A 23,662-nucleotide genomic window follows, 5' to 3' on the forward strand; every position below is an offset into this window, starting at 1 on the left:
GGAGCGTTTAATGTCCTTCTGCCCTGATTATCCTTTCTCCGATAGCTTTAATGTTAGGCGGACGTATAAATTAGGGAGCATCGTCTTCCTCCGTTGTGCGACAAACCGGAGACGCTGCGCCTCTTTTCTACTACTCCCGGAAACGCGCCATTTGCCTGCTCTTTCGAGGGTGATCGCCTCCAGCGTGTGTATTGTTAGGCTACTACGATTGCGTGGGTTTAAACGAGTCGAGCCTAGCCAGCGATCGCAATTATGCAACGAGAAATTAATCGGCGTAGGGGCGGCGGCGGCGGGGGTGGCGGGGCGAAAGCAGCGACGGATTGTTAGCACTTTATGCCAATTAGCGGCTGGAGAGTTTGGATTTGTCAAGATTCAATTCGATCATCGGCGAACGTGATCTGTTCGCGCTTTAATTTACGTGGTTTTTTTCCTTTCGCAGTGACATTAATTATTGTAAACGATATACAAGTTATTGTGAACGCATAAAGAACGCTCTTTTTTGATTTACGAATTGGTAGTCGATGTAAGAAATAGGCGATAATATATTGCAATTATAATATATGAGAATTGCACGCTTTAGAGCTTGTACATTGCTCTTGCATCTTTCTTGCACGTCCACCATGTTTAAAGACGCGTGTTTGAATTGCTCAATCAGATTCACACTATTCAGAAACTTTGACAAATTTTTTCTCTTATCACACATGATTTAATCGATGCCGTTGTTCTTTAATTTTGAGAGTAACACGTGTTCAATTTTCTGGATCAATCCTGTATATTTCCATTTAGCATCGTGTGAGTATTTTTAAGGAAGCGCTACCAGAGGTTAATTAATGATTCATGGTTACTACTCGAGCACAGAAATAAATAGTTGTTTTCAAAGAGAATTGGCAGTCTACCCTCAACGAGTAACATACTAACACAATACATTTGCTAACTGATCCGACAGAGATCTGCGAAAATAACTACGCTCTCACCTTGCTCACAAATCGGCTAAAAAGCATCGATGTTACTCGATCTGTATTGCAATGATTTCACGCACCTGGAAGTAGATTTCGCCGGATAGATCGGGTCGGATCGTTTCTTTGGAACGGTACTCGGATTCTTCGTGATGCTGTTAACACGCTTCGCGTTCGCGTGTTTGAAGCGTTCCAATCTGATCTCAGCTTGGGACAACTTTTTGGTAACGCTTTGTTTCGGGATCTTGTCAGGGACATCCACCATGTAATCCACCGGGAATTCCTCGCTCTCGAGGTCGTTTTTAACGCGGTGCTTGAGCGTCTCGTCGTACTCCATCAGATGAAGTTTAACCATCATGTGATTCCTCTCCATCGCGTCCTCGTCCAGAACTTCCTCGATGTGTGTCTGCTCGAAAGTAATTTAATTATTAACTCTCGCGCACGTGATTATCCAGAGCGTTTGATGAATCACGATCCTCTAATATCCAATGTAGATTCAGTGTATCGTCCGATATAAAAATTTTCGTTCCCACGAAGTGTGTTAAATTTCGTTTAATACCATCGAACGTAATTAAATGTAATCAGTCGAATTGAATAATGGTAGAACTGTAATTATTTGCTATACAATGGTACCTCGATTGCACAACCTCGATAGCTAGGAACATTTGAACGATTTTAATTAAAAATCTCGTTAAATTCTGTTTATTCAACCTTTACTAATTTATTCTGCGCTTCATAAACTAATTAAGAAATTTCGCCCCTGACTTTACACCCTTTCCCGGAATTCTATTCCAGCGATATGAAAGAAGTTGGAATCTTCTTAGAAATCCTACTTCTTCCCTTATGAAAACTCCTTCTGGGTTTTACATTTATATCGTGCCTGTTCTACGCCCGAGTAAGGATTAATTTCCATCGTGATGTAATTCACAATTTGTTCGTACCTCCACGCGTATATATCCTAATCATTTATAAAAAAATCATTTTTCATAGAAAAATAATAACACGTGCGATAAACGAGATAGGTTGTAGAAATTATTTCTCGACGATTTTTAGAAGAACAATATGAATCGAGGATGCAGGAAGCATCCTTTTGTGCTCGTACAAATCATATATCAGAAGATAAAAAAATTCTCTTGTTTCCACGACCGCGTATTACCTCGTCCCGATGGTTTCCGTTCGCGTATTGCGCGACGTAGTTCTCGTTACCAAACTCGTCATCGTCCTGTTGCTGGCGTATCGGCGCTCCGTACGATTCTCGAGTGATTTCCTCGTGATACGAGACGACCGGTTTGCCGCCGTTCAAATTGCTGTTCACGTCGGCCCTGGCCACTCGCTTTACAGTCACGGACTGTCGGTTCACCGTCAAATTTCCGTTCTTCTGTACGCCGTTTCCGTTCGCCTGTTTCCGCGGTTTGTTCTCCAGGGGCTCCAGGGGGTAGCTCCTATCGATGCCCTTCACGTTCGTTTGTCGTCTTTCATCGAACATCTGCCTCACCTTCGCGCCACGAACAGAGAGACAGAGACGATTATTGGGGCTCGTTACGTTGCGCTCGACTACCCTAATTTGTACGACGAGCGTGTAATTAATGGCGCGCGGGTTTTCGAAAGATCTCGATTTCTTTTTAAGCGTATTAAGAGTTAAAGAAATTTCTAATTTTGTTGGAAGGAAGAGCGGAGGATGAATTAATTAACGGTGGATGTAGAATGTAAGAATTAATCGAGCGTTAATTGGTATTTTAAGAATAATGATTGTAGGAATCATTTTGGTTCGTCGAATGAATCAGTAGGTCATAGTTGTCGTACTTTGGGAAAGTACTCACTTTGTAGCATCAATTTATACGGCTTTATCGGCCTCTACAAGTGGACCAGATATTCGCAGTGAATTCGTTCGATACTACCCGCGAGTTTGCTTTACTTGCTGACATAATTTCACTTCCCGACAAACTGGTTCCACGCTCGGCTATGCGCGCTCGCAAATTCTCAAGATTGCGGTCAAGGTTCGGCAAACTCTGAATGTTTTTTACCTTTCTTTTAACAGCAACCACGGGACTCCACTTTTCCCTCGTCGAACAACGAACATCTCGAATTTTGTAAAATCATTTAAAAACCGTCAAATGTAAATTAATGTACAGATTTGTTTCTAAACGCGTTACTTTACACGTACGATATTCTTTTTGTTACAGGAGGAGATACTCGAGAGATGCCACTGTTGCACAGCGACGAAACAGCGTGCGAAATCATGCGATTAGATCCCAGAAGGGATTTATTTTGCAGATAAAATTACAAGAAACATCTGCCCTTCAAGAGAAATTTCCAAAATTATTCAATATTAGAAAAGCAACTTCTTTCTGTTTTGAAAGATATTGTCGCCATGCATCGAACTTAAAAAAAAAAAAATGGATCAAATTGGTCAATACTGAAAACGTTTGTGGCGTTCCTCCAACACTCGTCACTAGAGGGACAACGACACCCACCATTTCCCCAAGGAATACGATAATCCATCCGTTTCAATGTATACAACTTGGACCTATCCCTAACATCCCCACGTCTGAGGCAGCTGCTGCCAGGTAGCCTTACTGATAAGTCCACTTCTCTCCTTCTTCTCTCTTTTTTTCCATTTTTCCTCTTTCATCCTCAACAGCAAACCAAAGCAACACGCGTTTGACGAATACAGTATAGATTACACTCTCGTTTCCAAAATCAAATTTACATAAACAAGGAATCTAAATTGTACAGTTCTACTCGTGTCTTCCATGCATGCACATGCGGATAGAACATCGTGCCAAAAAACAACGAACACTACGCGTGCAACGAGCAATTCAAATTAGAAACACGTGGCGAACGCGAAGGCGGGTTACGAAGGCTCGTTACGATTCGCGTAAGAAAGAATGCGACGAGAATTGCATCCGAAGCGACGCGACATTAGTGTCTCTGGTTCCTGGCCACGAAACAGTGGCCATTAGCTGATTCAAGGGAGCGTAGCGTGAAATCACGTAACGACAACGCGCGGCGCGTCTCCACGCGAGGAATCGCTCACCTTTCCACCTTGCGAGGTCGAGGTTGCGTGGCTGCTGCTCGAGGTTTTCGTGACGGTGTGCTGGCTGACGGTGGTGGAATGACTCGAGCCGTTGGAACTGGCGCTGCCCCGTTGCACCACCTGATAAGCCCGTTGCTGTTGCTGATCGTAAAGCTGCAGCAACTTCTGCTCCTTTTCCTGCAGCTGCTTCTGCTGGAACCGAGCCTGCGACAATCGCATATGGTTCAACCGCAATTTTATCATGATCTATCGATGATTGGTGACTGGTGAACGAGCAGTTTCTTAGATTCTGATCAAACACGTTAATTTGGAGCTGTTTCTGTGACGAATTCAATTTTGATTATCAGAATAGGGATTTTTTGTCTAAGTTATTGGTTCTTGTAGCTGGTAGTTTGGTAAGGGTTGTATCGTTTGTGAGTTTGTATAGGGTTAGAAGTTGTACACGTAAGATTCTTCTTATGAAGAATACGAATTAAGGGGTGATACGACTTTTGGAGTTGAGGATTTTTAACAGGAAAATTTTCTTCGTTAATTATCGCCTCTCTAACAATGGAACGATGAATCACTGTGCATTCTTCACTTTCAGACAACGAAAACGTTCATTGAAAAACTATGAAACATTCTTTCTAAAGAAGAGGGTGAAACTTATTACAAAACATTCTATCCTTCGTTTTAGTAACTTATTAGTGCGCTTTCCATTTCCAAGCAACACGAGTGTTCATTCCAACAACCCGTGTCTTCCATTCACTGTAATTTTCCCTCCGACTATCGCGAGGCACTCACTTTTCTCACATAGAACTTGTTTCGTTTCGATTCGTGTAATTAGAAATGTGCCCAACCGTACGTCCTCTTATTACACACTAGCTTCTACACTCTCGCATCGACGAATTAACCAGACGCGCACAGAGGGACTTTCTATCGGCGAAGTAATTAGATAAAGGCTTAAACGTTTCGTTGGGATGCATAATTAGAAAAAAAAAAGAAAAAAACTCGCCCCCTCTCGTTTAATCGAGCGTGGATCACTCGAAAGTTCGATTGCTATCGTGAAAATAACGGGACGAAGCGTTCTCCTTTCCGTTCGATCGATCTCGGATCTCTCGGAGGCGGGCGATTAAACAAAGACTTTTTCCCTTTCGTCTAATCGATCCTGGAATCACTTGGCAGCAGGTTTCCATCGCGAAAATAATTACACAAAGCGTCCTCCTGTTTGCTCGATTCATCTGGGCCACTCAGACGTTCGTTCTCCATCGCGGAAATAATTAAACGAACACTTCCGTTTTACGTTCGATTGATCCTGGTGCCACTCGGAGGGTCTCGTTTCCTGCGTGGAAATAATTAAACAAGGACCATCCTTTCTTGTCGCGAGTCATCTCGAGCTAACCGAGACGAGAGCGATAAAATATTTCGATCGATTTTTGCAACGTTCAGAAACTAATTAGACGAGGCCAAGGCACACAAGCGATGTCCACGCTGGCTTGTCTACAACTCGTGGGGGTGCGCACCCCTCCAACGATAGTCGCTCTGGTTATAGTGCGAGCGATGCATACGCGGTGCCTTGCACTCCGCACAGTTTCATCGATTCCTTTTAACCTACATGCGAAGGGGTTAGTAAACTCGTTACCCTACTCAAGTCGATGGTCCGTCCGTTAATTCGCCGCGGTTATTGCGACCGCATGTACAAGTTCTCTTCTATCAGTTTTACCACAATCAATGAGGTATACGTGTATCGAGTTTCCCAATATTTCCTAACGCTGTTGATGTCGATAATTAACGGGTATGAATTCCTTATCGTTCGATTCGACGTGTCGTTAGTTAGAGAGAAAATAAATACCTTGCACTCTAAGTGTCGTCGTACTAACATCTCTTGGTACCATTCGATATTCTTGAAAGTTATGTTTAATCCCGTAACACAGGCAGTAATTTAACGTTTCCAATCGCCACTGCGTTCACAGAACAGTTAAACGATCGTGGAATAAATATGATACGTTATTTATAAACGATGGGACGGAAACCGTAGTATCAACCAGTTTACGTCCCATTCGGTTCAGCCACGTCACTGCTTCGAGTTCATCCGAGCGAGGTTTCATCGAGACGATTATTCCAGCGTAAAACTGGCTGCATTTCGTAAATAAGGCCAGGCTGGTCGTGCGTACGAACTTTTTTCATTCGACGCGCGGAATCAGCCTCTCGAGCGGATCCAACATGTCGCGGTGCGTCTCGTGATTGTTAATAAAACCGACTGTAAAAATCGTGGGAACACTGAACGAGCCGACGCGACAGGAAACTGTCCACTTTCCTCCTGGTCACGAGCGAATCAGTGGAATTTCATCGCGAACTTTATCTCGTTCACAACCGCGCGACCAGCGTCGTAACGCGCGCGATGCACGCCAATAACTGCATCCGCTGCAACGCAGCGCGACCACCGTGCATTCTGCTCTACGAGAGCACTTGCTTTCTTCGTTACTTCTTCCGGTCCCCGGATGCTGCATACGTTCCGCGAGTATTTAGTGAGCGTTAGGTTAAGCCCAAGATTACGCGCGGCCCAGTTTAACTTGATCCCCCGGGCGTACATGTAAATAGGCCTTTAAGCATTTGCTGGGATAAACTCTTGCGCGATCAGAGCTTAATACCAGTGCGACGGAAAAAGGTTGAGAACGTGAGCTCTTTGGAATCTCACCTTAGATAAAACTCGTTACGTTTCTTGTAATTGCCATGTTTTTCATTGACGAGTAAGAAATCGTCTGTTTAAGTATATTTTAGAGGGATGAAATCTAGCTAAATTTTGAAAATTGAGCAACGAATGTGTATGCCTCGTGGCTTCGTATTTTTTATCAAATTCTTGCATGTCAGAACTTTGATTAAAATAAAAATGTTAATTTTGTAGACAAATAAATTCGACATTTAATTACACGCGCCATTACGGTCTTAATTAAAACGTGTGGAAATTTTTAAGAGAAGTTCTGACCTGCTAACAGATAAAATCTTTGATATAACTTTTCTTTGATATTAATTTAATTAAAGGACAACCTTAATTACGTCTAATCGACCTTATTTCTTCTTCGTCGAGATGTTCATCGAACATGAACATTCTTATAAATACTTCAACGAAAGGTGGAGTCGAACGTACTACCTTTGAATTTATCTTTCGTTGATTTTCAGATACAGTAATATACCTTATGATCAAAAAGTACCTGAAATTTCTCATTTGAATGTGCTATGCTTGATATATTGTCAAAATCATCCTTTTTCTAAGTCGGTACATCTGTCAGTTGTTAAATTAAAATGTCACTTTTGAGCGCAATCTGTCTCATAATTTATGCGAATACATTTTGATCATAACGAGGTGTCAAAAAGTAGATACTATCTGTCCTTTGATCGAAGTCAGAGACGTTCAAAATAATTCGTAAGCATTTGCAATCACGTGACGTAACAACGATGCATCAAACGCGTATGCGCGACTCCGTAACCGAGATCTGTCTTCGTTGAAAGATCAAGTATTGTTTGATAATCAAGACGAAACTGTTAATTGGCTGGACAATCAAATGGCCAGCTAATTGATTTATTCCTAATGAGCCCGTGCTGTCTCGCTTTGTACACGTGCAAATTCCTGACCCGATCGGTCGTGAACGCGTAATCCGTAATGATAACGAGACGTTGATTGGACGTCGATTAGCGTCCGTCTCTTCCATCAACCGATTCGTAAAATATTCACTCATTCACGGCTACGACACCGTTGTTCGCGTTCAATCGAGCAGCTGCCATTTTCTTTCGTTGATCGTCATTGATCGACGAAAATTACTCCGCGTGACGAGCAGAATATTGAAAGTAATATAAGATCGTTTCCATCACTCTATTTAAAGATTCATTTTTAATATTCCGTGGTTTCCGATTTTTAAAGTTAGTTTCCTGGTCAAAATTGTGCCGCGCACTTTTTTAATCCACCTGGCTCATTAAAAAGTACACACTCTTGCTCAATCAGGTCATACCGCTCTGGCAGTATTCTCTGTCCAAGTCGATTGAAAACCAGCTTCGCAGAACTTTCCATCTGTCGATCAGTAAACTTCGGGGAAGTTATAGTGCCATGAAACTTGTCGAAAGCAGCGAGCATTTAATCGATCTGACCATCGACTGCCTTAATTTTTTTCGCGCGAAAATAACGAAACAGAGACTCCTAAATTCACATATATGTACGTACGTATGTGTCGTATGTACATTGTTAATAATGTACGATATTGATTACTATATCTTTGTTGTTCATTCGAGTTCATCATTGAAATATCAAAAACTAAACCAGATTATTCAATTTTACATAGTTTCAACTTATTAAATTCTATTGCATTAATTTATTTCCTTTTTGAGTTGTTGCGTTAGTTTTGCAATCCGTTCACTAACGATTTACAAGCCAGCTATTGAAAGCGTAACTATGTAACCAATCGATTGTAGTTAGAAGCACGCAATTAGGTATCTGTTTGGCATACGTGTGCTATTTCACGAAGTATAAAATTAGATAATGTACAAAGCTTCGTATCAATTTCTGCGGTTTTATTCGTTTAAAAAGAAAGTCAAATTGCTATCAGTCTCCGTTATATCGAATATAAATTTGTTATTTAACTATATTGGGAGATTTTGCTTTGAAATGTACCTTAGGATACCAACGCGAAATGGCCACTAATAAAATTATGTGAATTGTAGTGATTAAGTAATTATTTTCAGATTAATTCAGCTGTTTTTTGAAATATAAGATTCCTCGTACACTATAAAAGGATCACGGATCAGGTTTTCAAACGAAAAGAATGCAAAGTGCAACTGCAAATCGATCGAATGCGCCTCGTCGTTGAATCCAACCCCCATTCGCGCCATTTCCCCCAACGTTCTCCACGTGGAGCGTGCCAGAAAGGGAAAGGATCCTCGCTAAACACCAGATAAAGGGCGTGCAGATGCTCGAAAACGAAGACGGGCGGGCGTGGGAATTTTTATTTTCGAAAATAACAGCCAAGCGGGCGCGTGGCTCGCGCGTGGGTGGAACTGAAAACCTGACGCGCTGGTCGAGTGCGTTCACCTTGCCTTTAAATAAGACTCTGGATTACCGTGTGTGCCAGTCCGTCGAAACGAGCGAGACAGAGCGAAAAACCGAAGCACGGGGAAAAGCGAAGAAAAAATAGGCGAAACGAGAGGAAAGAAGGGACAGGCGGGGCCAGGGATTGCAGGTACATTAAAGAAACAAGAAGCTGCGGAGAAAAGGAGGTCAACGTCGAACGTTTCGCAAGAAAACGCGCGATGCCCCGCAATTTGGTTCGTATCGAGGCTCAACCGGAGAGGAATGGACCCGAGGAAAGAAAAAAAGCATGATAAGTGTTTTGCAACCTGGGGATGAACTGATACCCATTCGATTTGCAATTCTGTAAAGAAAACCTCGAAACCTCTGACGCTTTCGAACGACGTCGAATTTGTAACAAGAATCAGTGATCTGAATTTTCTACGTGTCTGACACTATCAAAATCGCAATCAATCTGCTGTGCACGCTATTTAAAGTGATTGGCAACATGGAAGTGGGGATGCGAGCAGATCTATTTCTTGACCGAAAGGTTAGAAAAATCTGTTCCCTCGCTGAATAGGATGAAAGAGTTGAATCGAGAATCGCGGCCTGGTGTTTCGAAAACGTCGACCAACGGGAGTATCGGGGTACGGAAAAGGAGAAACTGGCTGCTCGGAGCGCCGCATGAATGACACATCGGACACAGTTCTGAAAAGCAAAAGGTGTACCCGAGAACGCGTGCCTTCTCCTCTATACATGGTTATGTGTGCCAGAACCGCGATTCTCAGGCTCCTCCGTGGCACGTTGAATCGCGAATGGCCACCGATCCTTTTCAGATCGGGGTCCGTTGACATCGATTCGCTGTTTTCCTTTGGACACGCGAAACGATGACAGTGGAGAGTTCTCTGTCGCGCTGTCCGTGGACAGTGGTCCCTTAAATGGTACTTTTACCAAGTTTCGTGGATCACGAATTTACGTGGATCAACAGTGTTCTGGATCGATTAACATAATTGCGTGAGAAATGATTTAGAAAATTTTCTGATCCTTCACATTCGTGCATCTGCGAGTAGTTCCTTTAACTAGCTTGCGATTGCCATTTTTCGCGAATCGTACGTGCATTAAAATACATAAAATCAAGATGCATGAAAGTTTCTCTACAAAAATAGTGCAAGTGATATCGTACTTGTATAATGTCTAGAAAAATCGAATTCTGGGATTAAAGTATAATTCCATGGTGCTAGTGAACTGCGCGATGCCATTCGATATTCTTTTCTCTACGTAAGAATCTCTCGCGATATGAAACGGCGACGTTTTCTGGTAGAATGTTAGTCACAGAGGCGGTACCACGTTATTGAAATTGGAGCAGGAGGATGTCAGCTGTTGGGCTGCCCAGGACGTCTTCATGTCCATGGAGACACCGCGAGCCCCCAGCTGCTTCGATTCTATCGACCTGCTTCTGCTCAGCTTTTTTCGCTCTTCGCGTTTCATCTTCTCGCATGGTTTCTCCTCGACGGATAATTACCACCCTCGAGTCTCAGTTTCCCTCGAGAGTGCTCCTTACGGTTCTCCGCGACGTACACTTTATCAAGTTCCATTCGTCATCCGCAATCACGGAGCGACATTGAACGCGTCGAGTCTTTATTTTACGGCCCATTGTTCGTCACTTGTCGCGTGACACGTCGACACGCGTGCATCGTGCAGCTTGTCGCGGAAATTACAAGTTCGCGTCTCTTCCTCGCGATGCTTTGTGATACGTATCACGTCGGATGCTGGAAGACACATCTTCTGGGTGTCAAGTTCGATGCCTTGCCGTCATGCAACTTTGGAGGGAGCATGGGTTCCGTGAACCAGATGCGATCGTTTAATCTCCATTCCTGATTCTTGTTCGTGTTCTGTCAATCAAAGTGTTTGGCGAACGTGTACAGTAGCTTCATACTCGCCATTTTGGTGCAAATTCAACTGGCAGTAATTGCGAAGTAATTGCGACTATTTTTATCCGTAGTTGCCAGCTGTCATCTCGTGAAAAGTTCGTGGACCAACTTAAGAAAATTAGGCCGCAGTCTTCTATTGAACGCTTAAGTACTTCGCCATCTTCTTTCTCGTATCGATTAAGATTCTATCAAAGGGTGCTCTAATTATCGATGTAACTATTTGACCTGGATTGCTCAATTTAGAGCAAAGGGTTTATCAAGGAAACTTTCCTACAACTTGTTAAGCTGTAAACTGTGCATAGAGGCAATGGAGGTTCCTCGTCACCGCTTCTTTTTATACTTCTTGAAGCCTCGCTGCCATTGATTTCAAGATAAACAGCTCATCAATGAACTCTCTTAAATATCGTACAATTTCTTATTACAAATTAATCCTCCTCTCTTTTCTCGTATCTATATTTGGAGCTGAGGTCTCGTCGGAAATAACAATTATGAATTGTCCCAGACAATTTCTCGAATTTATCAAGACACCAAAAACAGCGTTTCGTTCAACGTGAAACGTTCCAGTCGCAATTATTTTGTTACTGGTACAATAATCTGTTTTCTCGAACTCATTAATATGTAAAAATCAGTACCTCCCAGCATTCAATATAACATATACATATCTCAACCCAGCCATTGAATCGAGGGCGGAATTAAATTACCTCAGTGCATCAGTGAAGTAATTCCATTACTTCCTTCTGATCGAGACATCAAAAACAAATTGTCTTCCAGCATTTAACATTGCATATTCAAGCTCCAGCGATCGAGTAAAGAGCGAACAACATTCCTCGTCACCCGTTCGCCCACGATCACCCAAACGTCGTCCATATAAATTGTTCGTAGTTTCTGAACCCCTTTTCTTATCGTCGACGACTTTTCGAACAACTGTACAACCGCAGTCAAGGATAAATTACATAACCACGCGATAGACCTGAACGACACTACGAGGGTTACCATCACAACTGCGTTGTTACCAACCCGGGGTTCGCCAGTGTTCTATCGACGCGCATGTGCGACCGTTTCCTACCCTTAGCGCGTTGATAACAGCGTGGCCGCGAGAATCGTCGCTGCAGTCACTCAGCCGGAAGTGGAGGACCGCGCGGAAGAGATCCTCCGCGTTCATGAGTTTCGCGTCTTCGAATCTGCGACGATGTCTTTAACAGAAATTTATTTAGTGTTTCGCGTCGTTCAGAGTCTTGCGGATAGGACGAACACGATTTTAGACAGCTGATCGTACTATTTGATTGCCCTTTCACTTCTTTTGGGCAGGTTTTAACCCTTTGAGGAAAATTGTTGCCATTTTTCAATGTATCGCCTTTTTAGTCTAGCAGAAGTATAAGTACAAGAGAAATGAATATTCGAGGGGTAGTAAGAAGGTGACTGTTTGCAACGAAGGAAAGTTGAATAATTCTTCAAAATTATTTTCACTGATAAATCTCTTTGCATTCGTATTTAAACGGAAATTGGATGTTCGACGTGATTCGATGTCGTTGCGTTTATCTTCTTGCGAAAGATTCCGTCAGAGATCCCCAATGAAACGAATCTATTCGCGGCCAACAAGATACGGTTCTCGTGGAGCTGCGTTTATATTTCATAGAAACGCGACATACCTGAATCGATCTGAAAGATCGATTTCAAAGGGAAACGAGCTTATCAACGAGCCATTAGAAGGCATTATCGGACCAATAAACCTCGTCGAGTTGATTTCAATTCGTTCAATCAATTAACTTTAACTGAATTTGCTTCGTTGATTGGGACAAACGATCGCCTTTATTACCCATGCCTCTAATTGCACGTCTCCACTGATCCTTAAAGAAACGTCACATTTTTACTGACAACCACCAATCGCCCGTATCTCGCATCGAAAGTCACGAACTTGCATTCCTCTTTCAATTATGCAAAAAGGGTAAAGTAGTTACAATGATTAACGATACCAGTCAGGGCAACAAGAGAATGCTATTGCCCAGCCTTTGACGTTATTGTCTAAACGACGATCTATTATTAATGAGCCTGAAACGTGCCTCTTTCAGGACAATTCCCATTTCCAACTGAAAGTTGTTCGTTTAACGAACAAGCTAAATGGCGTCGCGTACTAAAGAGTAGTTGATCGTTACAATTTTTTTCACCCAAAGTATTCATAAGTACGTGGTTATATGTATGTATTTATTAATGTTCATCGATGAACAATTCTTTGTTTGGAAATTAAGACAGATTCGATTCGAGGGTAAAACGATCAATCTAATTCGTTTTGTGTACGAGAAACATACATAAGTAAGCGCAATTCCGAGCTTAGCGTTTCGTGCTGAACATCTTATTCAAGGAATAATTCACCCACTTGTTCACAGTAAATTGAACAATCAGCTTTCTGAGAAACATTTCCAGAAGGGGAGCTGCAAAGTTCAAGGCTGCACGATTGCGAAGCGAATCCGCGAAAGCGCTGCTAATAAAGAACGCACGCGTGTCACGAAAATTGCTTTCTAATTGTTCGTTTGTCAAAATGAGATATGTATTGCATTAATATTTGAGACGTACGTTTTAACGCAAGTAGAAAATTGAAAAATTCCCGATCTCTAACTTCTGATTTACAATAAACATCTTCGTTATTAGCATTTCTGTGCAATTTATTAAAATGTATACATACATATGATCACATCTTATTCGTAATTTGTATAAACGAAGAACGTGCAGGAAATGTAGAAAAGAGAAAAGAAGATCGTAATCGTCAACAGTAAATTCTTCTAAAAACTTTCCATAAAAATTGCATTTTATATTCCGGTTTTCACATGACCAACATTTTGCATGTTTTATTTCAACGAAAGTGACGCACGCGAGACGAGAATCGACTCGATAAAACGACAGTGGCTTCCACTACGGTTTAATTCGAATTGCATTTCGCCGAAAAACATGGCCCGTGGGGGTGAAATTTAAGGGTGTCGCGTGTTCCGGCGCTTGTTAACCGGATTATTTAGAATTTCACTTCCAGCTACGTTGAAATTCAAAGTTCAAGGTTCCCCAGGTCGGGATTTACATGATCCAGCGCGGAGATAGCACGTGCTCAGTGGAAATCCTTCGAATTTCATTTTTAAATTACATTTTTAAGGGGCTGCCGCGTTGGTGAAGTTTCATTCGAACGAAGTTCCCCGTATCTCCAGCTGGTTCATAAGAAGATTTTATATTGAATAGGAGATTCTCGTGGAAAATTAGAAAGGTTCTCAAGACGCTATATGAAACGTCCGCTGTGTAAAATATTTTTTTTAATATCGCTGAAAAATGAACGGGTGAGATAGGCGTTTTGAGTTTTACACAATTTTTAGAAATCTATTTCGAATATATATCTTCGAAGCGTTTCAGTTGGTTGTTGAAAATAAGTTTAATCGTACTTCGATTCTGAATTTATTTGGAGCTAAAGAGTTACATGATAAATGATGATACTTGATGAAGAAAAATTATTCGATATCGAATTATTGGGATATTAGTTTAACGTAAAATAATTTTATTCAGCATCTAATGCTTTTACTTTCTAAAAAAAAATAATACTCTTCAGATGAAGCATTTCACGTATCATCGTCATTTTTCTTCTCGATTCAAGCAACCGAAACTTGATAAAAATTGCCAGTGCATCATGGAATCTTATGAGTTTCAAGACGTATCGCGCCATTCCCGTAAAGATAGCAAATATTTCCGAACGAAAGGTGTTCGCCCTCCATCTATTTGTCGTGAAAATTTCAGATATTTTTCGCGAGAAGAACAGAAGGTTCACGTTGATTTGTATCCAGCTTAACATTTAAAACACAGTGGGTTACTAAAATATTTCCTAACTAAAAATATTAGCTGAATTCTGGACAAATAATAATCATTTTCCACCTGTTGATTCAAATGACAACGCAGACTATTTTTACTAATATTCACTGAACAAAACACCGAGTGACAAAGTAAAAACTTTCCTGAAATTAATTACTGTGTCTCATATTAGCCGAATTGGTGCCGGAAACTAATCAACTCTTCGACAACTTTTGTCAAGCGAAGAGGGACACTGTTCCAGAAAATCACGACTCTTCGAACGAGATCGAGTCGTGGTACGCGTCCCATCGATCGACGGCGCGTCCTGTGTTCATTAAAGCTTTCGGACACTTGGGTGACCCAGTTTCGGTCAATTTCGACGATGGCACCGGTTTCATTTCGAACGATACGCGAATGAAACGGCGCGTCCACCGGTTCGCCGCCTCTCCACCGCGTGGAAATTCCAAGTTGGTCGAGTGCAGAGTTCAAGGTTCCTCGAGAGCGTCGCCGCTCGTGCAAGATGATTGGTTCTCGCTCTGTCGGCCGCCCTAACGAGCGCCGCGAACCTTCGCTAACTCGCGGACCTGCGTGCCCGCATCGATTTCTGCATTCCATCGTTCGTTATGCACAATGCGATTCGATCGTCCCATTGTACCAATGTTATCTCCACCATTGACCTCGTTGACCGATTAACTGAACGATTCGAGTCGTAGCCGCGAATCAATCGCGACCGTGATGGATACGTCGCAAACGTGGAACTGTTAGAACTTGTGGGTGATAGTTCGAATGATCTGCGGTCAGGATAGTGATGCGATTTTATTCTGTCTCAACTCTTTTCCTGTGGAGATTTTCCACATTTGGAAAAAGGACAAATACAAACAGCATATTTAACAAAATAACTTTTTGAACTGTAGCTTTTGCTTTTGACGGACAGCTTACAACTAACTCTTCGAACTAAAAACAGGAAAAAGGGTAAAATTCGTACTCTGACACACGCAGTGTCTCGCGCATGTCAGCGTTACAGCGTTCAGAGAGAAAGTTTTATTTAGTATTCTGGCGATCTCGAGGATGTCGAGCTTTCTATCTTAAAGAAGCTCGATTGCTTCAACGTCTCCAAAAGCGAGCGTTTCTGTAATCGAGGTTAAACTGAAGTTGACTTCGAGGGCACGAAGTGGAGCCCAAAACTACCCCTTTTGGAGTGGTTGCTCTCTGTTTGTTGGTGAACCGATTTCTACGTGTCTAAGAGGAACGAACAAGTCATAAACTAGATCCCAAAGTGTCTACAAGATTCAGATTCTACGTTCATACGTTGAAATAATCCAACTGATGGTCTCTCAATGAAAAATATCTGGATTGATTCCTATTTTTTCTCAAATTGGAGACACTGAGACGAATTAAACAGCGAGCAACGAATTTAAACGAAAAGTGTCTGCATTTGACCAGTTCGATTCAGCTCATAGATCCAATTAAGAGGCGTCTCCGCAACGCGCGCACCGCAAACCCGTTTCGATCCTCCGATCGGCCACCTCCGACTGCCTCGAATTGGCGATAAATTCGCGACACCCGTCCCACTTCTTCGAAATCGAGTACACCCGAATGAGAATTAATTAATCCGCTGGTTAACACCGCTGGCGCGTAACGATTCGCGCGTACCAGCCGCCCAGATCGATGGCCCCTCTTAAAAAAAAAAAAAAAAAAAAATCGCCACGCATAGAAAGCCGCGCGGTTATTTGCGCGTGGCTGGACGCGTGCTCGATTTAAAAAGTCTGACGAATCGCGGCTGTAACTCATCGCTCGCAGCGAGCAGCAGAATCCGTACGCGCTTTACTCGTTAATGAACCCACGCGTGGGTCGATTAAGATGAAAGATAGAGAGTAGCGTGCAACACGGCTCGAGGATAAATAGACCGAAACTAATGCCCGTTTCTAGATACAAATGGCCGTTCACCGTTTTCGTTCCTTTCTTTTTTCGAGCCACGAACGACGGACACGGACGATCGAATTATTGGGTAGCGTTGGGTTTGGAATACGTGAAACGGATGCTGTGAAATTCACGTAGCCCCACTGTAACATTGTCCACGAATCATTTCTGTGTTAATTGACCCACTTGCGAGCGAAGCACTGCTTTAACTTCGTGAGAGTCGAGTATTTGGCTTCTGGAAAGAAGCTGGGTAACCGTGTACTTTGACACTGGTACTTATAGGGAACCTGTGGAAGGTGAAATTGATCGAATTCTCTCTAATTTATAATACGTGAGTCGTTTCGCGTCGATTGAGAAAGGGTTGCTAACTCTGAGTCTGCGACTTGCTGGTTTCGCGTAGGTTATTTCGAAGAGAAGACGAAAACGAACTAACCAACCCTTCGATCACACGCAGAAGTAAATGTGCAAGGATTGTCGATAGTAGGTGCTTTAAATGACGTCAGCCACGATCGATTGTTAAAGTTTCCTTAACTGCGAGTAGATAGCGACGGTCAACGCGTTGGTAAGAGTCGTAGACGCAATTAGAGACGCGAAAGAAACGAGCTTTTTCGAGCGAAACGAACGGATGAAAGCGAGGTTGAACGACCAGCTGCGCGTTATTGCGGCGTCGCGCGTCTGAACGATATTACGCGAACGTGCCGTCACTGGGACAGATTGTTTCCTTTGTCACATTGTTTAATTACGTCGGCGTGCACTTTCCGTTCCCGCGGAACGCAGCGACCCGCCCCTGTTCCAGGAAATTCCTGGGGAAAAATTAATTGACCCGCGAGCGGACGTTAACGAACAGCCCAGCGTTTCTTCGATCGCCATTCGTGCTTTTCAAATAATTGCTTCGAATTTCAGGTATCCGATGATTAAACATTGCTTCCTTCTTCTATACGATACGTGTTGTTTAATTTTCTACCGCTTCTTTGCTCGTTGAGATTTTCCATCGCGACCATTAATCACTCGTTTATACGTTTACTTGGAATTGAAATGTCTAAAATGGTATGGATCGTAAATAATATGCAAATCTCTGAATGAAACGTGACAAAATAGACGGAAATAAACCGCAGGATACATTAATAAATGTAAAGAATGGAGTTCAGCAATAAAGGCTGTTGCACAAATATCGTGAACGCGAATGCGATATAAATGACACAGTTCGATTGAAAGATACCGATCAGCAACGAAAGCGCGCTTATTTCAACGCGCGTAATGAAATTCTGATTAAAATCGAATCACGTTCCTTTCGTCGGTAACGGGTGATCGATTAAACGATCAAGCGAACAGGTTCGAAATGATAATTCTCCGAGGAGAGGAAGTTTTTGGTTTCCCGCTGTGAAACCATCGTTCTCTCCATTTAACGCAAGCAGGTGGTTCGATTCTGGGAAGCATGGCGCGCGTAGCCTCGCGTGGAACGGCGACGTTAACGCGGAAAATTGCTTGGCCATATAACCACGATACGTTTACTTCTCGATGCCCACGCTTGACCTTCCTGGATTGGAAGGCGCGAGAAGAGAAAAAAAGGCCGCTTGGAGAACTCGTTACGTCATTACCGCTCGGGGATACCTGCAATTATGCGCTGCTTCCGACGCGCGCAACGCAGACAGCTTAATTCCCTCGGCTGGCCATCAGCTGGGACGACGCGAGATAGCGTTGATCGTCTAGAAATTGCTGTTGCTCGAAAGTTATCGTGGCTTTTTCGCGTCTTTCTTTTTTTTTTCGAGAAATTGTCTCGCAACGCTAATGAAATGTCTCGCGCCAAGCGAAGCGGTTTTCTTGAACAAGAGAATTCTGTTACGAATGAAATGTGGTTGTTGCGCGTGTTTAAGTTACCATTTCTTCGAGTTTGAAATTACTTCGGAAGATACACTTTGAGCTTAAGATTTCATTGAATCTATCAACTTTTATCCACGCTTCTCGTTTTTATTCTACGATTGTAACCATAAAAACATCTCCGCATTTTATAACCTTCTTACATTAAAATTCACTCCCCTAACCCGTAGGCACTTTTAAAACTGTTTCGAAAGCAGCGACTCGGTTGTAAGTAGATTCAGAACTAGCTGTAAGTAGAATCAGTCAGACGCGCGGGTACGGTCACTCTTCTTTTCGAGTCCATCGGATTTACCAGGCAGCGGTTGACTGAATCCACTTATAACAAACCAAATCTACTTACAATCAACTTGCAACCAACTAAAATGAAACTTAAATCCCCGTGCCGTTCTTCTACAGAAAAATCCTACTTAAAAAACCAGAGACCTTCGGTGATTAATATACGACCTTCTCGTATATCGTGAAACTGAAATATCACCGAATCACGCGATCAAACACGCGGCTGTTCAACATTAATAAATTATCGAGCCACGCAAATTACTCCCGCCTGTTTCAAAACGAACTTTAAGACACACGCAATACAAAATCGATTCCCAAATATACCAACGCGGACACCAGTTTCATATTCACCACGCCAGTCAATGGTGTTACGCGAATCCCACAAGATGCTGCTCAGCCTTGTTATGGCCACGAGTCGCGCAGTTTCCGGTGCGCAACAATCTCGAAAACGAGCTGAGAGAAGAAGATCGCACGGATAATGCCGTGGAGAAGTGTGTTATCCGCGTTCGAACGCGGATAAGTCTGAAATGTGGGTTCTGGAGCGAGAGAGCGGGTCCTGCGCTGGTAACGGTGATCCCGTATAAATAATTGATGAGGAGCCTCGCGGCGATTTGTAATTGTAATTCCGCGGGATACTTGGCCAGTTAAGCAACGTAATTACCGAGGTGGGCTCGTTATCGCTGGCAGCTTGTCGCCGTGGCGAGTCGCGAGCTGTCCATCCTCCTGGGGACGGGGTCCTTTTTTTTATTCTACGGGGTGCCAGAGAGGATCGTAGACGCGCGACACGACAATTCATCGCACCTGTCCGTCTAGCGGGAACGACGTCCCCGATACCTTGCTGCTTTGACAGTAACGCGATGTTTTATTAGAACGGATCACGCGTTTCGTTTATGGCGTCTCCTCCGCCGCGTGTGCTCGATTGGAGCCTTCCTTTTTCGATGCGCGACGTTCGTTTGGTTGACAGATTTTTTTTAGTGGCGGTAAATGTTGGCTCGATCGTTTCTTGATAGTCGATGAAATATTTAGGTTAGAGTTTTAACTGCTTGTTTAGTTGAGGGATATTTGTTGATAATTGAGGCTGTGATAAATTGTACGTTTGGATTAAGATATTGCCGTTTAATTGCAATGCTCGTTTCATTTTTTTTTGTAGATATATTTATGCTTCTTATACATTTTTTAATACGCTTTATCTTTACACCGTTGGTTACAGCAGTTCTGCAAAACTGAACAAATTGACTAAAACGATAAATCGTTGCTACGTTATCACAAACACAAATGTAGACTTACAATATCTACAGAATTAATTACGTGGCTGGCATTAATTAAACGTCTAAATTAACGATGCACATCATGTACTAACTTCTTATCATCTCCCGAAGTAATTGCCTACACACTATATTCAAACTTCACATGTAATCTCGCTGAAATAATTCTAATCTCAGGATACGCGCTATTTGGATAAAATATTTATTAATTTGCATTAATCGCCGCTAAATTTCACGTCCGCGGATTCATTATATCAGACCATCCCTCAAGTGTATAATTTTTATGTCTGCATTTTGTCGAGAAAGATAATTATTGAACAGATAAACTTTCAATGTATCTTTCCTTATTACTTTTCATTTTTCAATCTTTTAAATCATTTTTCAGTCTATAAGTTTACCATTCCTCAGTGTGTTGATGGTTTCCTTTCGACAGAAAGTCCAGTTTTACTTTTTCGACTAATTTGTAACATACAGATAGCTTTCTGTAAACTCAGAGGCGATAAACTCGTTCGAAGAAGCGATATTTGAATAGTGCAACGGATGGGACACAGTTCTTTCCAGGAAACGCCAGAATTTTCTGCAACGTACACGCGATAATGCGTTATTTTGATGGAAAAGAACCTGGGGGCTCTGTTGAACAAATAAACTGCTCTAACGCTAACTGTTTTCGTTCCAGTTGTTAACAGGAAAGCTTCTCGTTTCTTGTTTGATTAGGATTTAGCAATTCGAAACGAGGCGAGGTGTTTCTCGATAGGTGTACCTGAACGAACTCGAGTACGTTAGAGAATAAACATTGTTTCTAGTACGGGCTAATATATTGAGAGGACTGCAATAAAGTCGTGCAAATGCAGAAACGAACAAAAAAATGGCAATAATAACAAGAAGAGCGCATGAAAATTATTATTTAAATCTTAAGAATATCGCTGTTCGTGCAATTTTTATGATTCGATGAATACGTGGATCTATATTTCCCGTTCGAACGTAGAACAAGTAGACGTTTACGAAAAAGGTGCGAAACGATTTTAAGCCCATATTACACTCGTCATTTCAATTGCAAATTCACCATCGTTATCCACTATATCCTAATCTATCCACTGCGACGCGGGACGCGATTAATACTCATGAATAAACGTGTACGTGTACGATTTTTTTTCTATCTCGTTGAAAATGCCATCCCCGGCAACAGTTGCGCGCCTCGCGAGCGCGCAATTATGCAAAGCCATTATATCTACGATAGGTCGACCGGGTTGGTGTGTGGCGCTATTTTTACAGGCTGACGTCAACCGGCTTGATTTCGTGACGGAAAAGCTCGCAGGAGGTCGACGACAAGGATTTAAAGGATAAAAAGACCGCGTCACGAGATTTAGGCCAACGTGGGTAGCTGAAAAAACGGCAAGAAACGACCCACGCCTGCCTGTTCCCGATACACAATATACGCAGACGTTTTCTGCGTTATTTACGCATCGAAAGCGCGGAGAAAATCCTTTCCTCCTTGTCCACCTACGAAAAATCGTCCCGCGACACCTTGTCGATTGATCGAATCCCAAAGCGAGTCATCGTTTCCGCCTACAATTACGAATACCACGCATAATAGCAAATGGAGACTTATATTTTGGGAATAGTTCAGATTATGATCGTCATCCACGTGGATATAATCGAAGAAAATGTCGCTTCAAAGATCTTTTGTAACCGATCAGCTCGACACGATCCAACGATCCCTTCCTCTCTCAAGACAGAATACTACAATTACGAATACTACGCATAATAGCAAATGAAGAGTTATATTTCGAGGGTAGTTCAGATTACGATCGTCATCCATGTGGACATAATCGAAGAAAATGTCCATTCAAAGATTTAACGCAACTGATCAACTCGACACGATCCAACGATCTCTCTCTCCCTCTTTCAAGACAGAATACTACAATTACGAATACCACGCATAATAGCACATGGAGAGTTACATTTTAGGGATAGTTCAGATTACGATCGTCATCCACGTGTGATATAATTGAAGAAAATGTCCATTCAAAGATCTAACGCAACCGATCAGCTCGACACGATCAAACGATTCTTCTCGTTCTCAAGACAGAATACTACAATTACGAATACCACGCATAATAGCAAATGGAGAGTTACATTTTAGGGATAGTTCAGATTACGATCGTCATCCATGTGTGATATAATTGAAGAAAATGTCCATTCAAAGATCTAACGCAACCGATCAGCTCGACACGATCAAACGATCCCTCTCTCTCTCTCTCAAGACAGAATAGAGAAATTACAGTTCCTCGAACGGTCTGCCATTCAGTCACGCTGGAGCACGCGTACGTTCCCTTCGAACGTTGCTGGCAAGGGGTCAAGAACAAAGCGGACGATCGCTATCTACTCGTAGGAGCAGCGGGGACGGTCCCTCGGATGACGGCCTGAAGACGAAGGAAGTGACGTCAGATTATTATAGTTACGGCTCTTAGTAGCCGGTCGCGGTTGACAAGCCAAGCGTCCATCGTGCTCTTTTCGATCCCTTTGATACTCCTTTGCCCACCACACCGCGATGTCCGTTTCTTTATTCCCGCGAGCCACCATCGCAGACCGTGCCGGCTTCTGTTACTCGAGAATCTCGCCCTTCCCGCTCGAAACTGCAGTTCCGCCACCATCGACGCACGAGGATCCGTTACGTCTGCCTTTCAGGCTATCCTGCGACGTCTCGATGGGAGAATTCGAGAAGAAATCGAGTCCCCACTGTTTTTTAAGAAAGTCCAACAGTGTTTCTTCACGAGGAGCCTTCAAATTACTCTTACATTTTCGAATTTCTGATAATATACGAAACATACGCGAAACTAAGAATAAGAGATCGCAGAGAGAAGAACAGAAGAGATCGTCGAAATCCAATCTCCATTGTTCGCCGGTTTTTAAGAAAGTTCAAGGATGTTTTTTAATGGGGAGCCTTCGAATTGCTCTTACATTCTCAAATTTCTGATAATATACGAAACCAAGAACCCATACGCGAAACCAAGAACAAGATTCTTCGTCGAGAACAGAAGAGATCGCTATTGAAATTAGCAAAGACGATAGAGAATCGATCGAGCGTGACGACAACCACTCAGTTCACCGACCATCGACGTCTCGTCGAACCTTGCAACCCCTTCCGAAAACTGGCGAACTACACGGTCGACAAATCACCAGGCGCGCGGTACGTCGAAGGCAACCTGGTGGCGAGCGTACATACGGTGCTCGTCGATTTCGGGTACATCTGTACGTGGGTCGTTAGCTATGTGTACACGAGCCAAGAACAAGATGCCATATATGCGTCTCTGGCCGCGGTGCTCGGCTCTACGTGGGCCAAACGAGAACGCGGCGCGACGCCTTAACCAGCTCCGGGCATTTCGAGATTACGGGACTGGGCAAGGACTCTTACGATCGTGGACGCGGTTAGGTAATCGAAATTACTATTCCTCTACCTGCTCGGGGTTTTACCGTCCCCGTTTCATCGTGGCTCGAGGATGATACTTTCGTAGGGGCTCGCGGGGTTTACGATGGACCGAACC

The 23,662-nt window shown here is 42.9% G+C and overlaps 1 protein-coding gene across 1 annotated transcript in view; it reads right to left on the reverse strand.

Moving 5' to 3' along the window:
* The window catches only part of LOC143423283 (uncharacterized), a 42,435-nt gene that overhangs the window by 8,000 nt on the left and 10,773 nt on the right, over nucleotides 1-23,662 (reverse strand). The window contains exons 3-5 of the mRNA XM_076894498.1: nucleotides 3,994-4,197; nucleotides 2,113-2,451; nucleotides 1,040-1,362 (exon numbers count right to left, since the gene is read on the reverse strand). Coding sequence (XP_076750613.1) covers nucleotides 1,040-1,362; nucleotides 2,113-2,451; nucleotides 3,994-4,197 — 866 coding nt within the window. The remainder of the gene's footprint in view (nucleotides 1-1,039; nucleotides 1,363-2,112; nucleotides 2,452-3,993; nucleotides 4,198-23,662) is intronic.

Source organism: Xylocopa sonorina, chromosome 4, assembly GCF_050948175.1.
Source record: "Xylocopa sonorina isolate GNS202 chromosome 4, iyXylSono1_principal, whole genome shotgun sequence".
In the NCBI taxonomy this organism is placed as follows: Eukaryota; Metazoa; Arthropoda; class Insecta; order Hymenoptera; family Apidae; genus Xylocopa; species Xylocopa sonorina.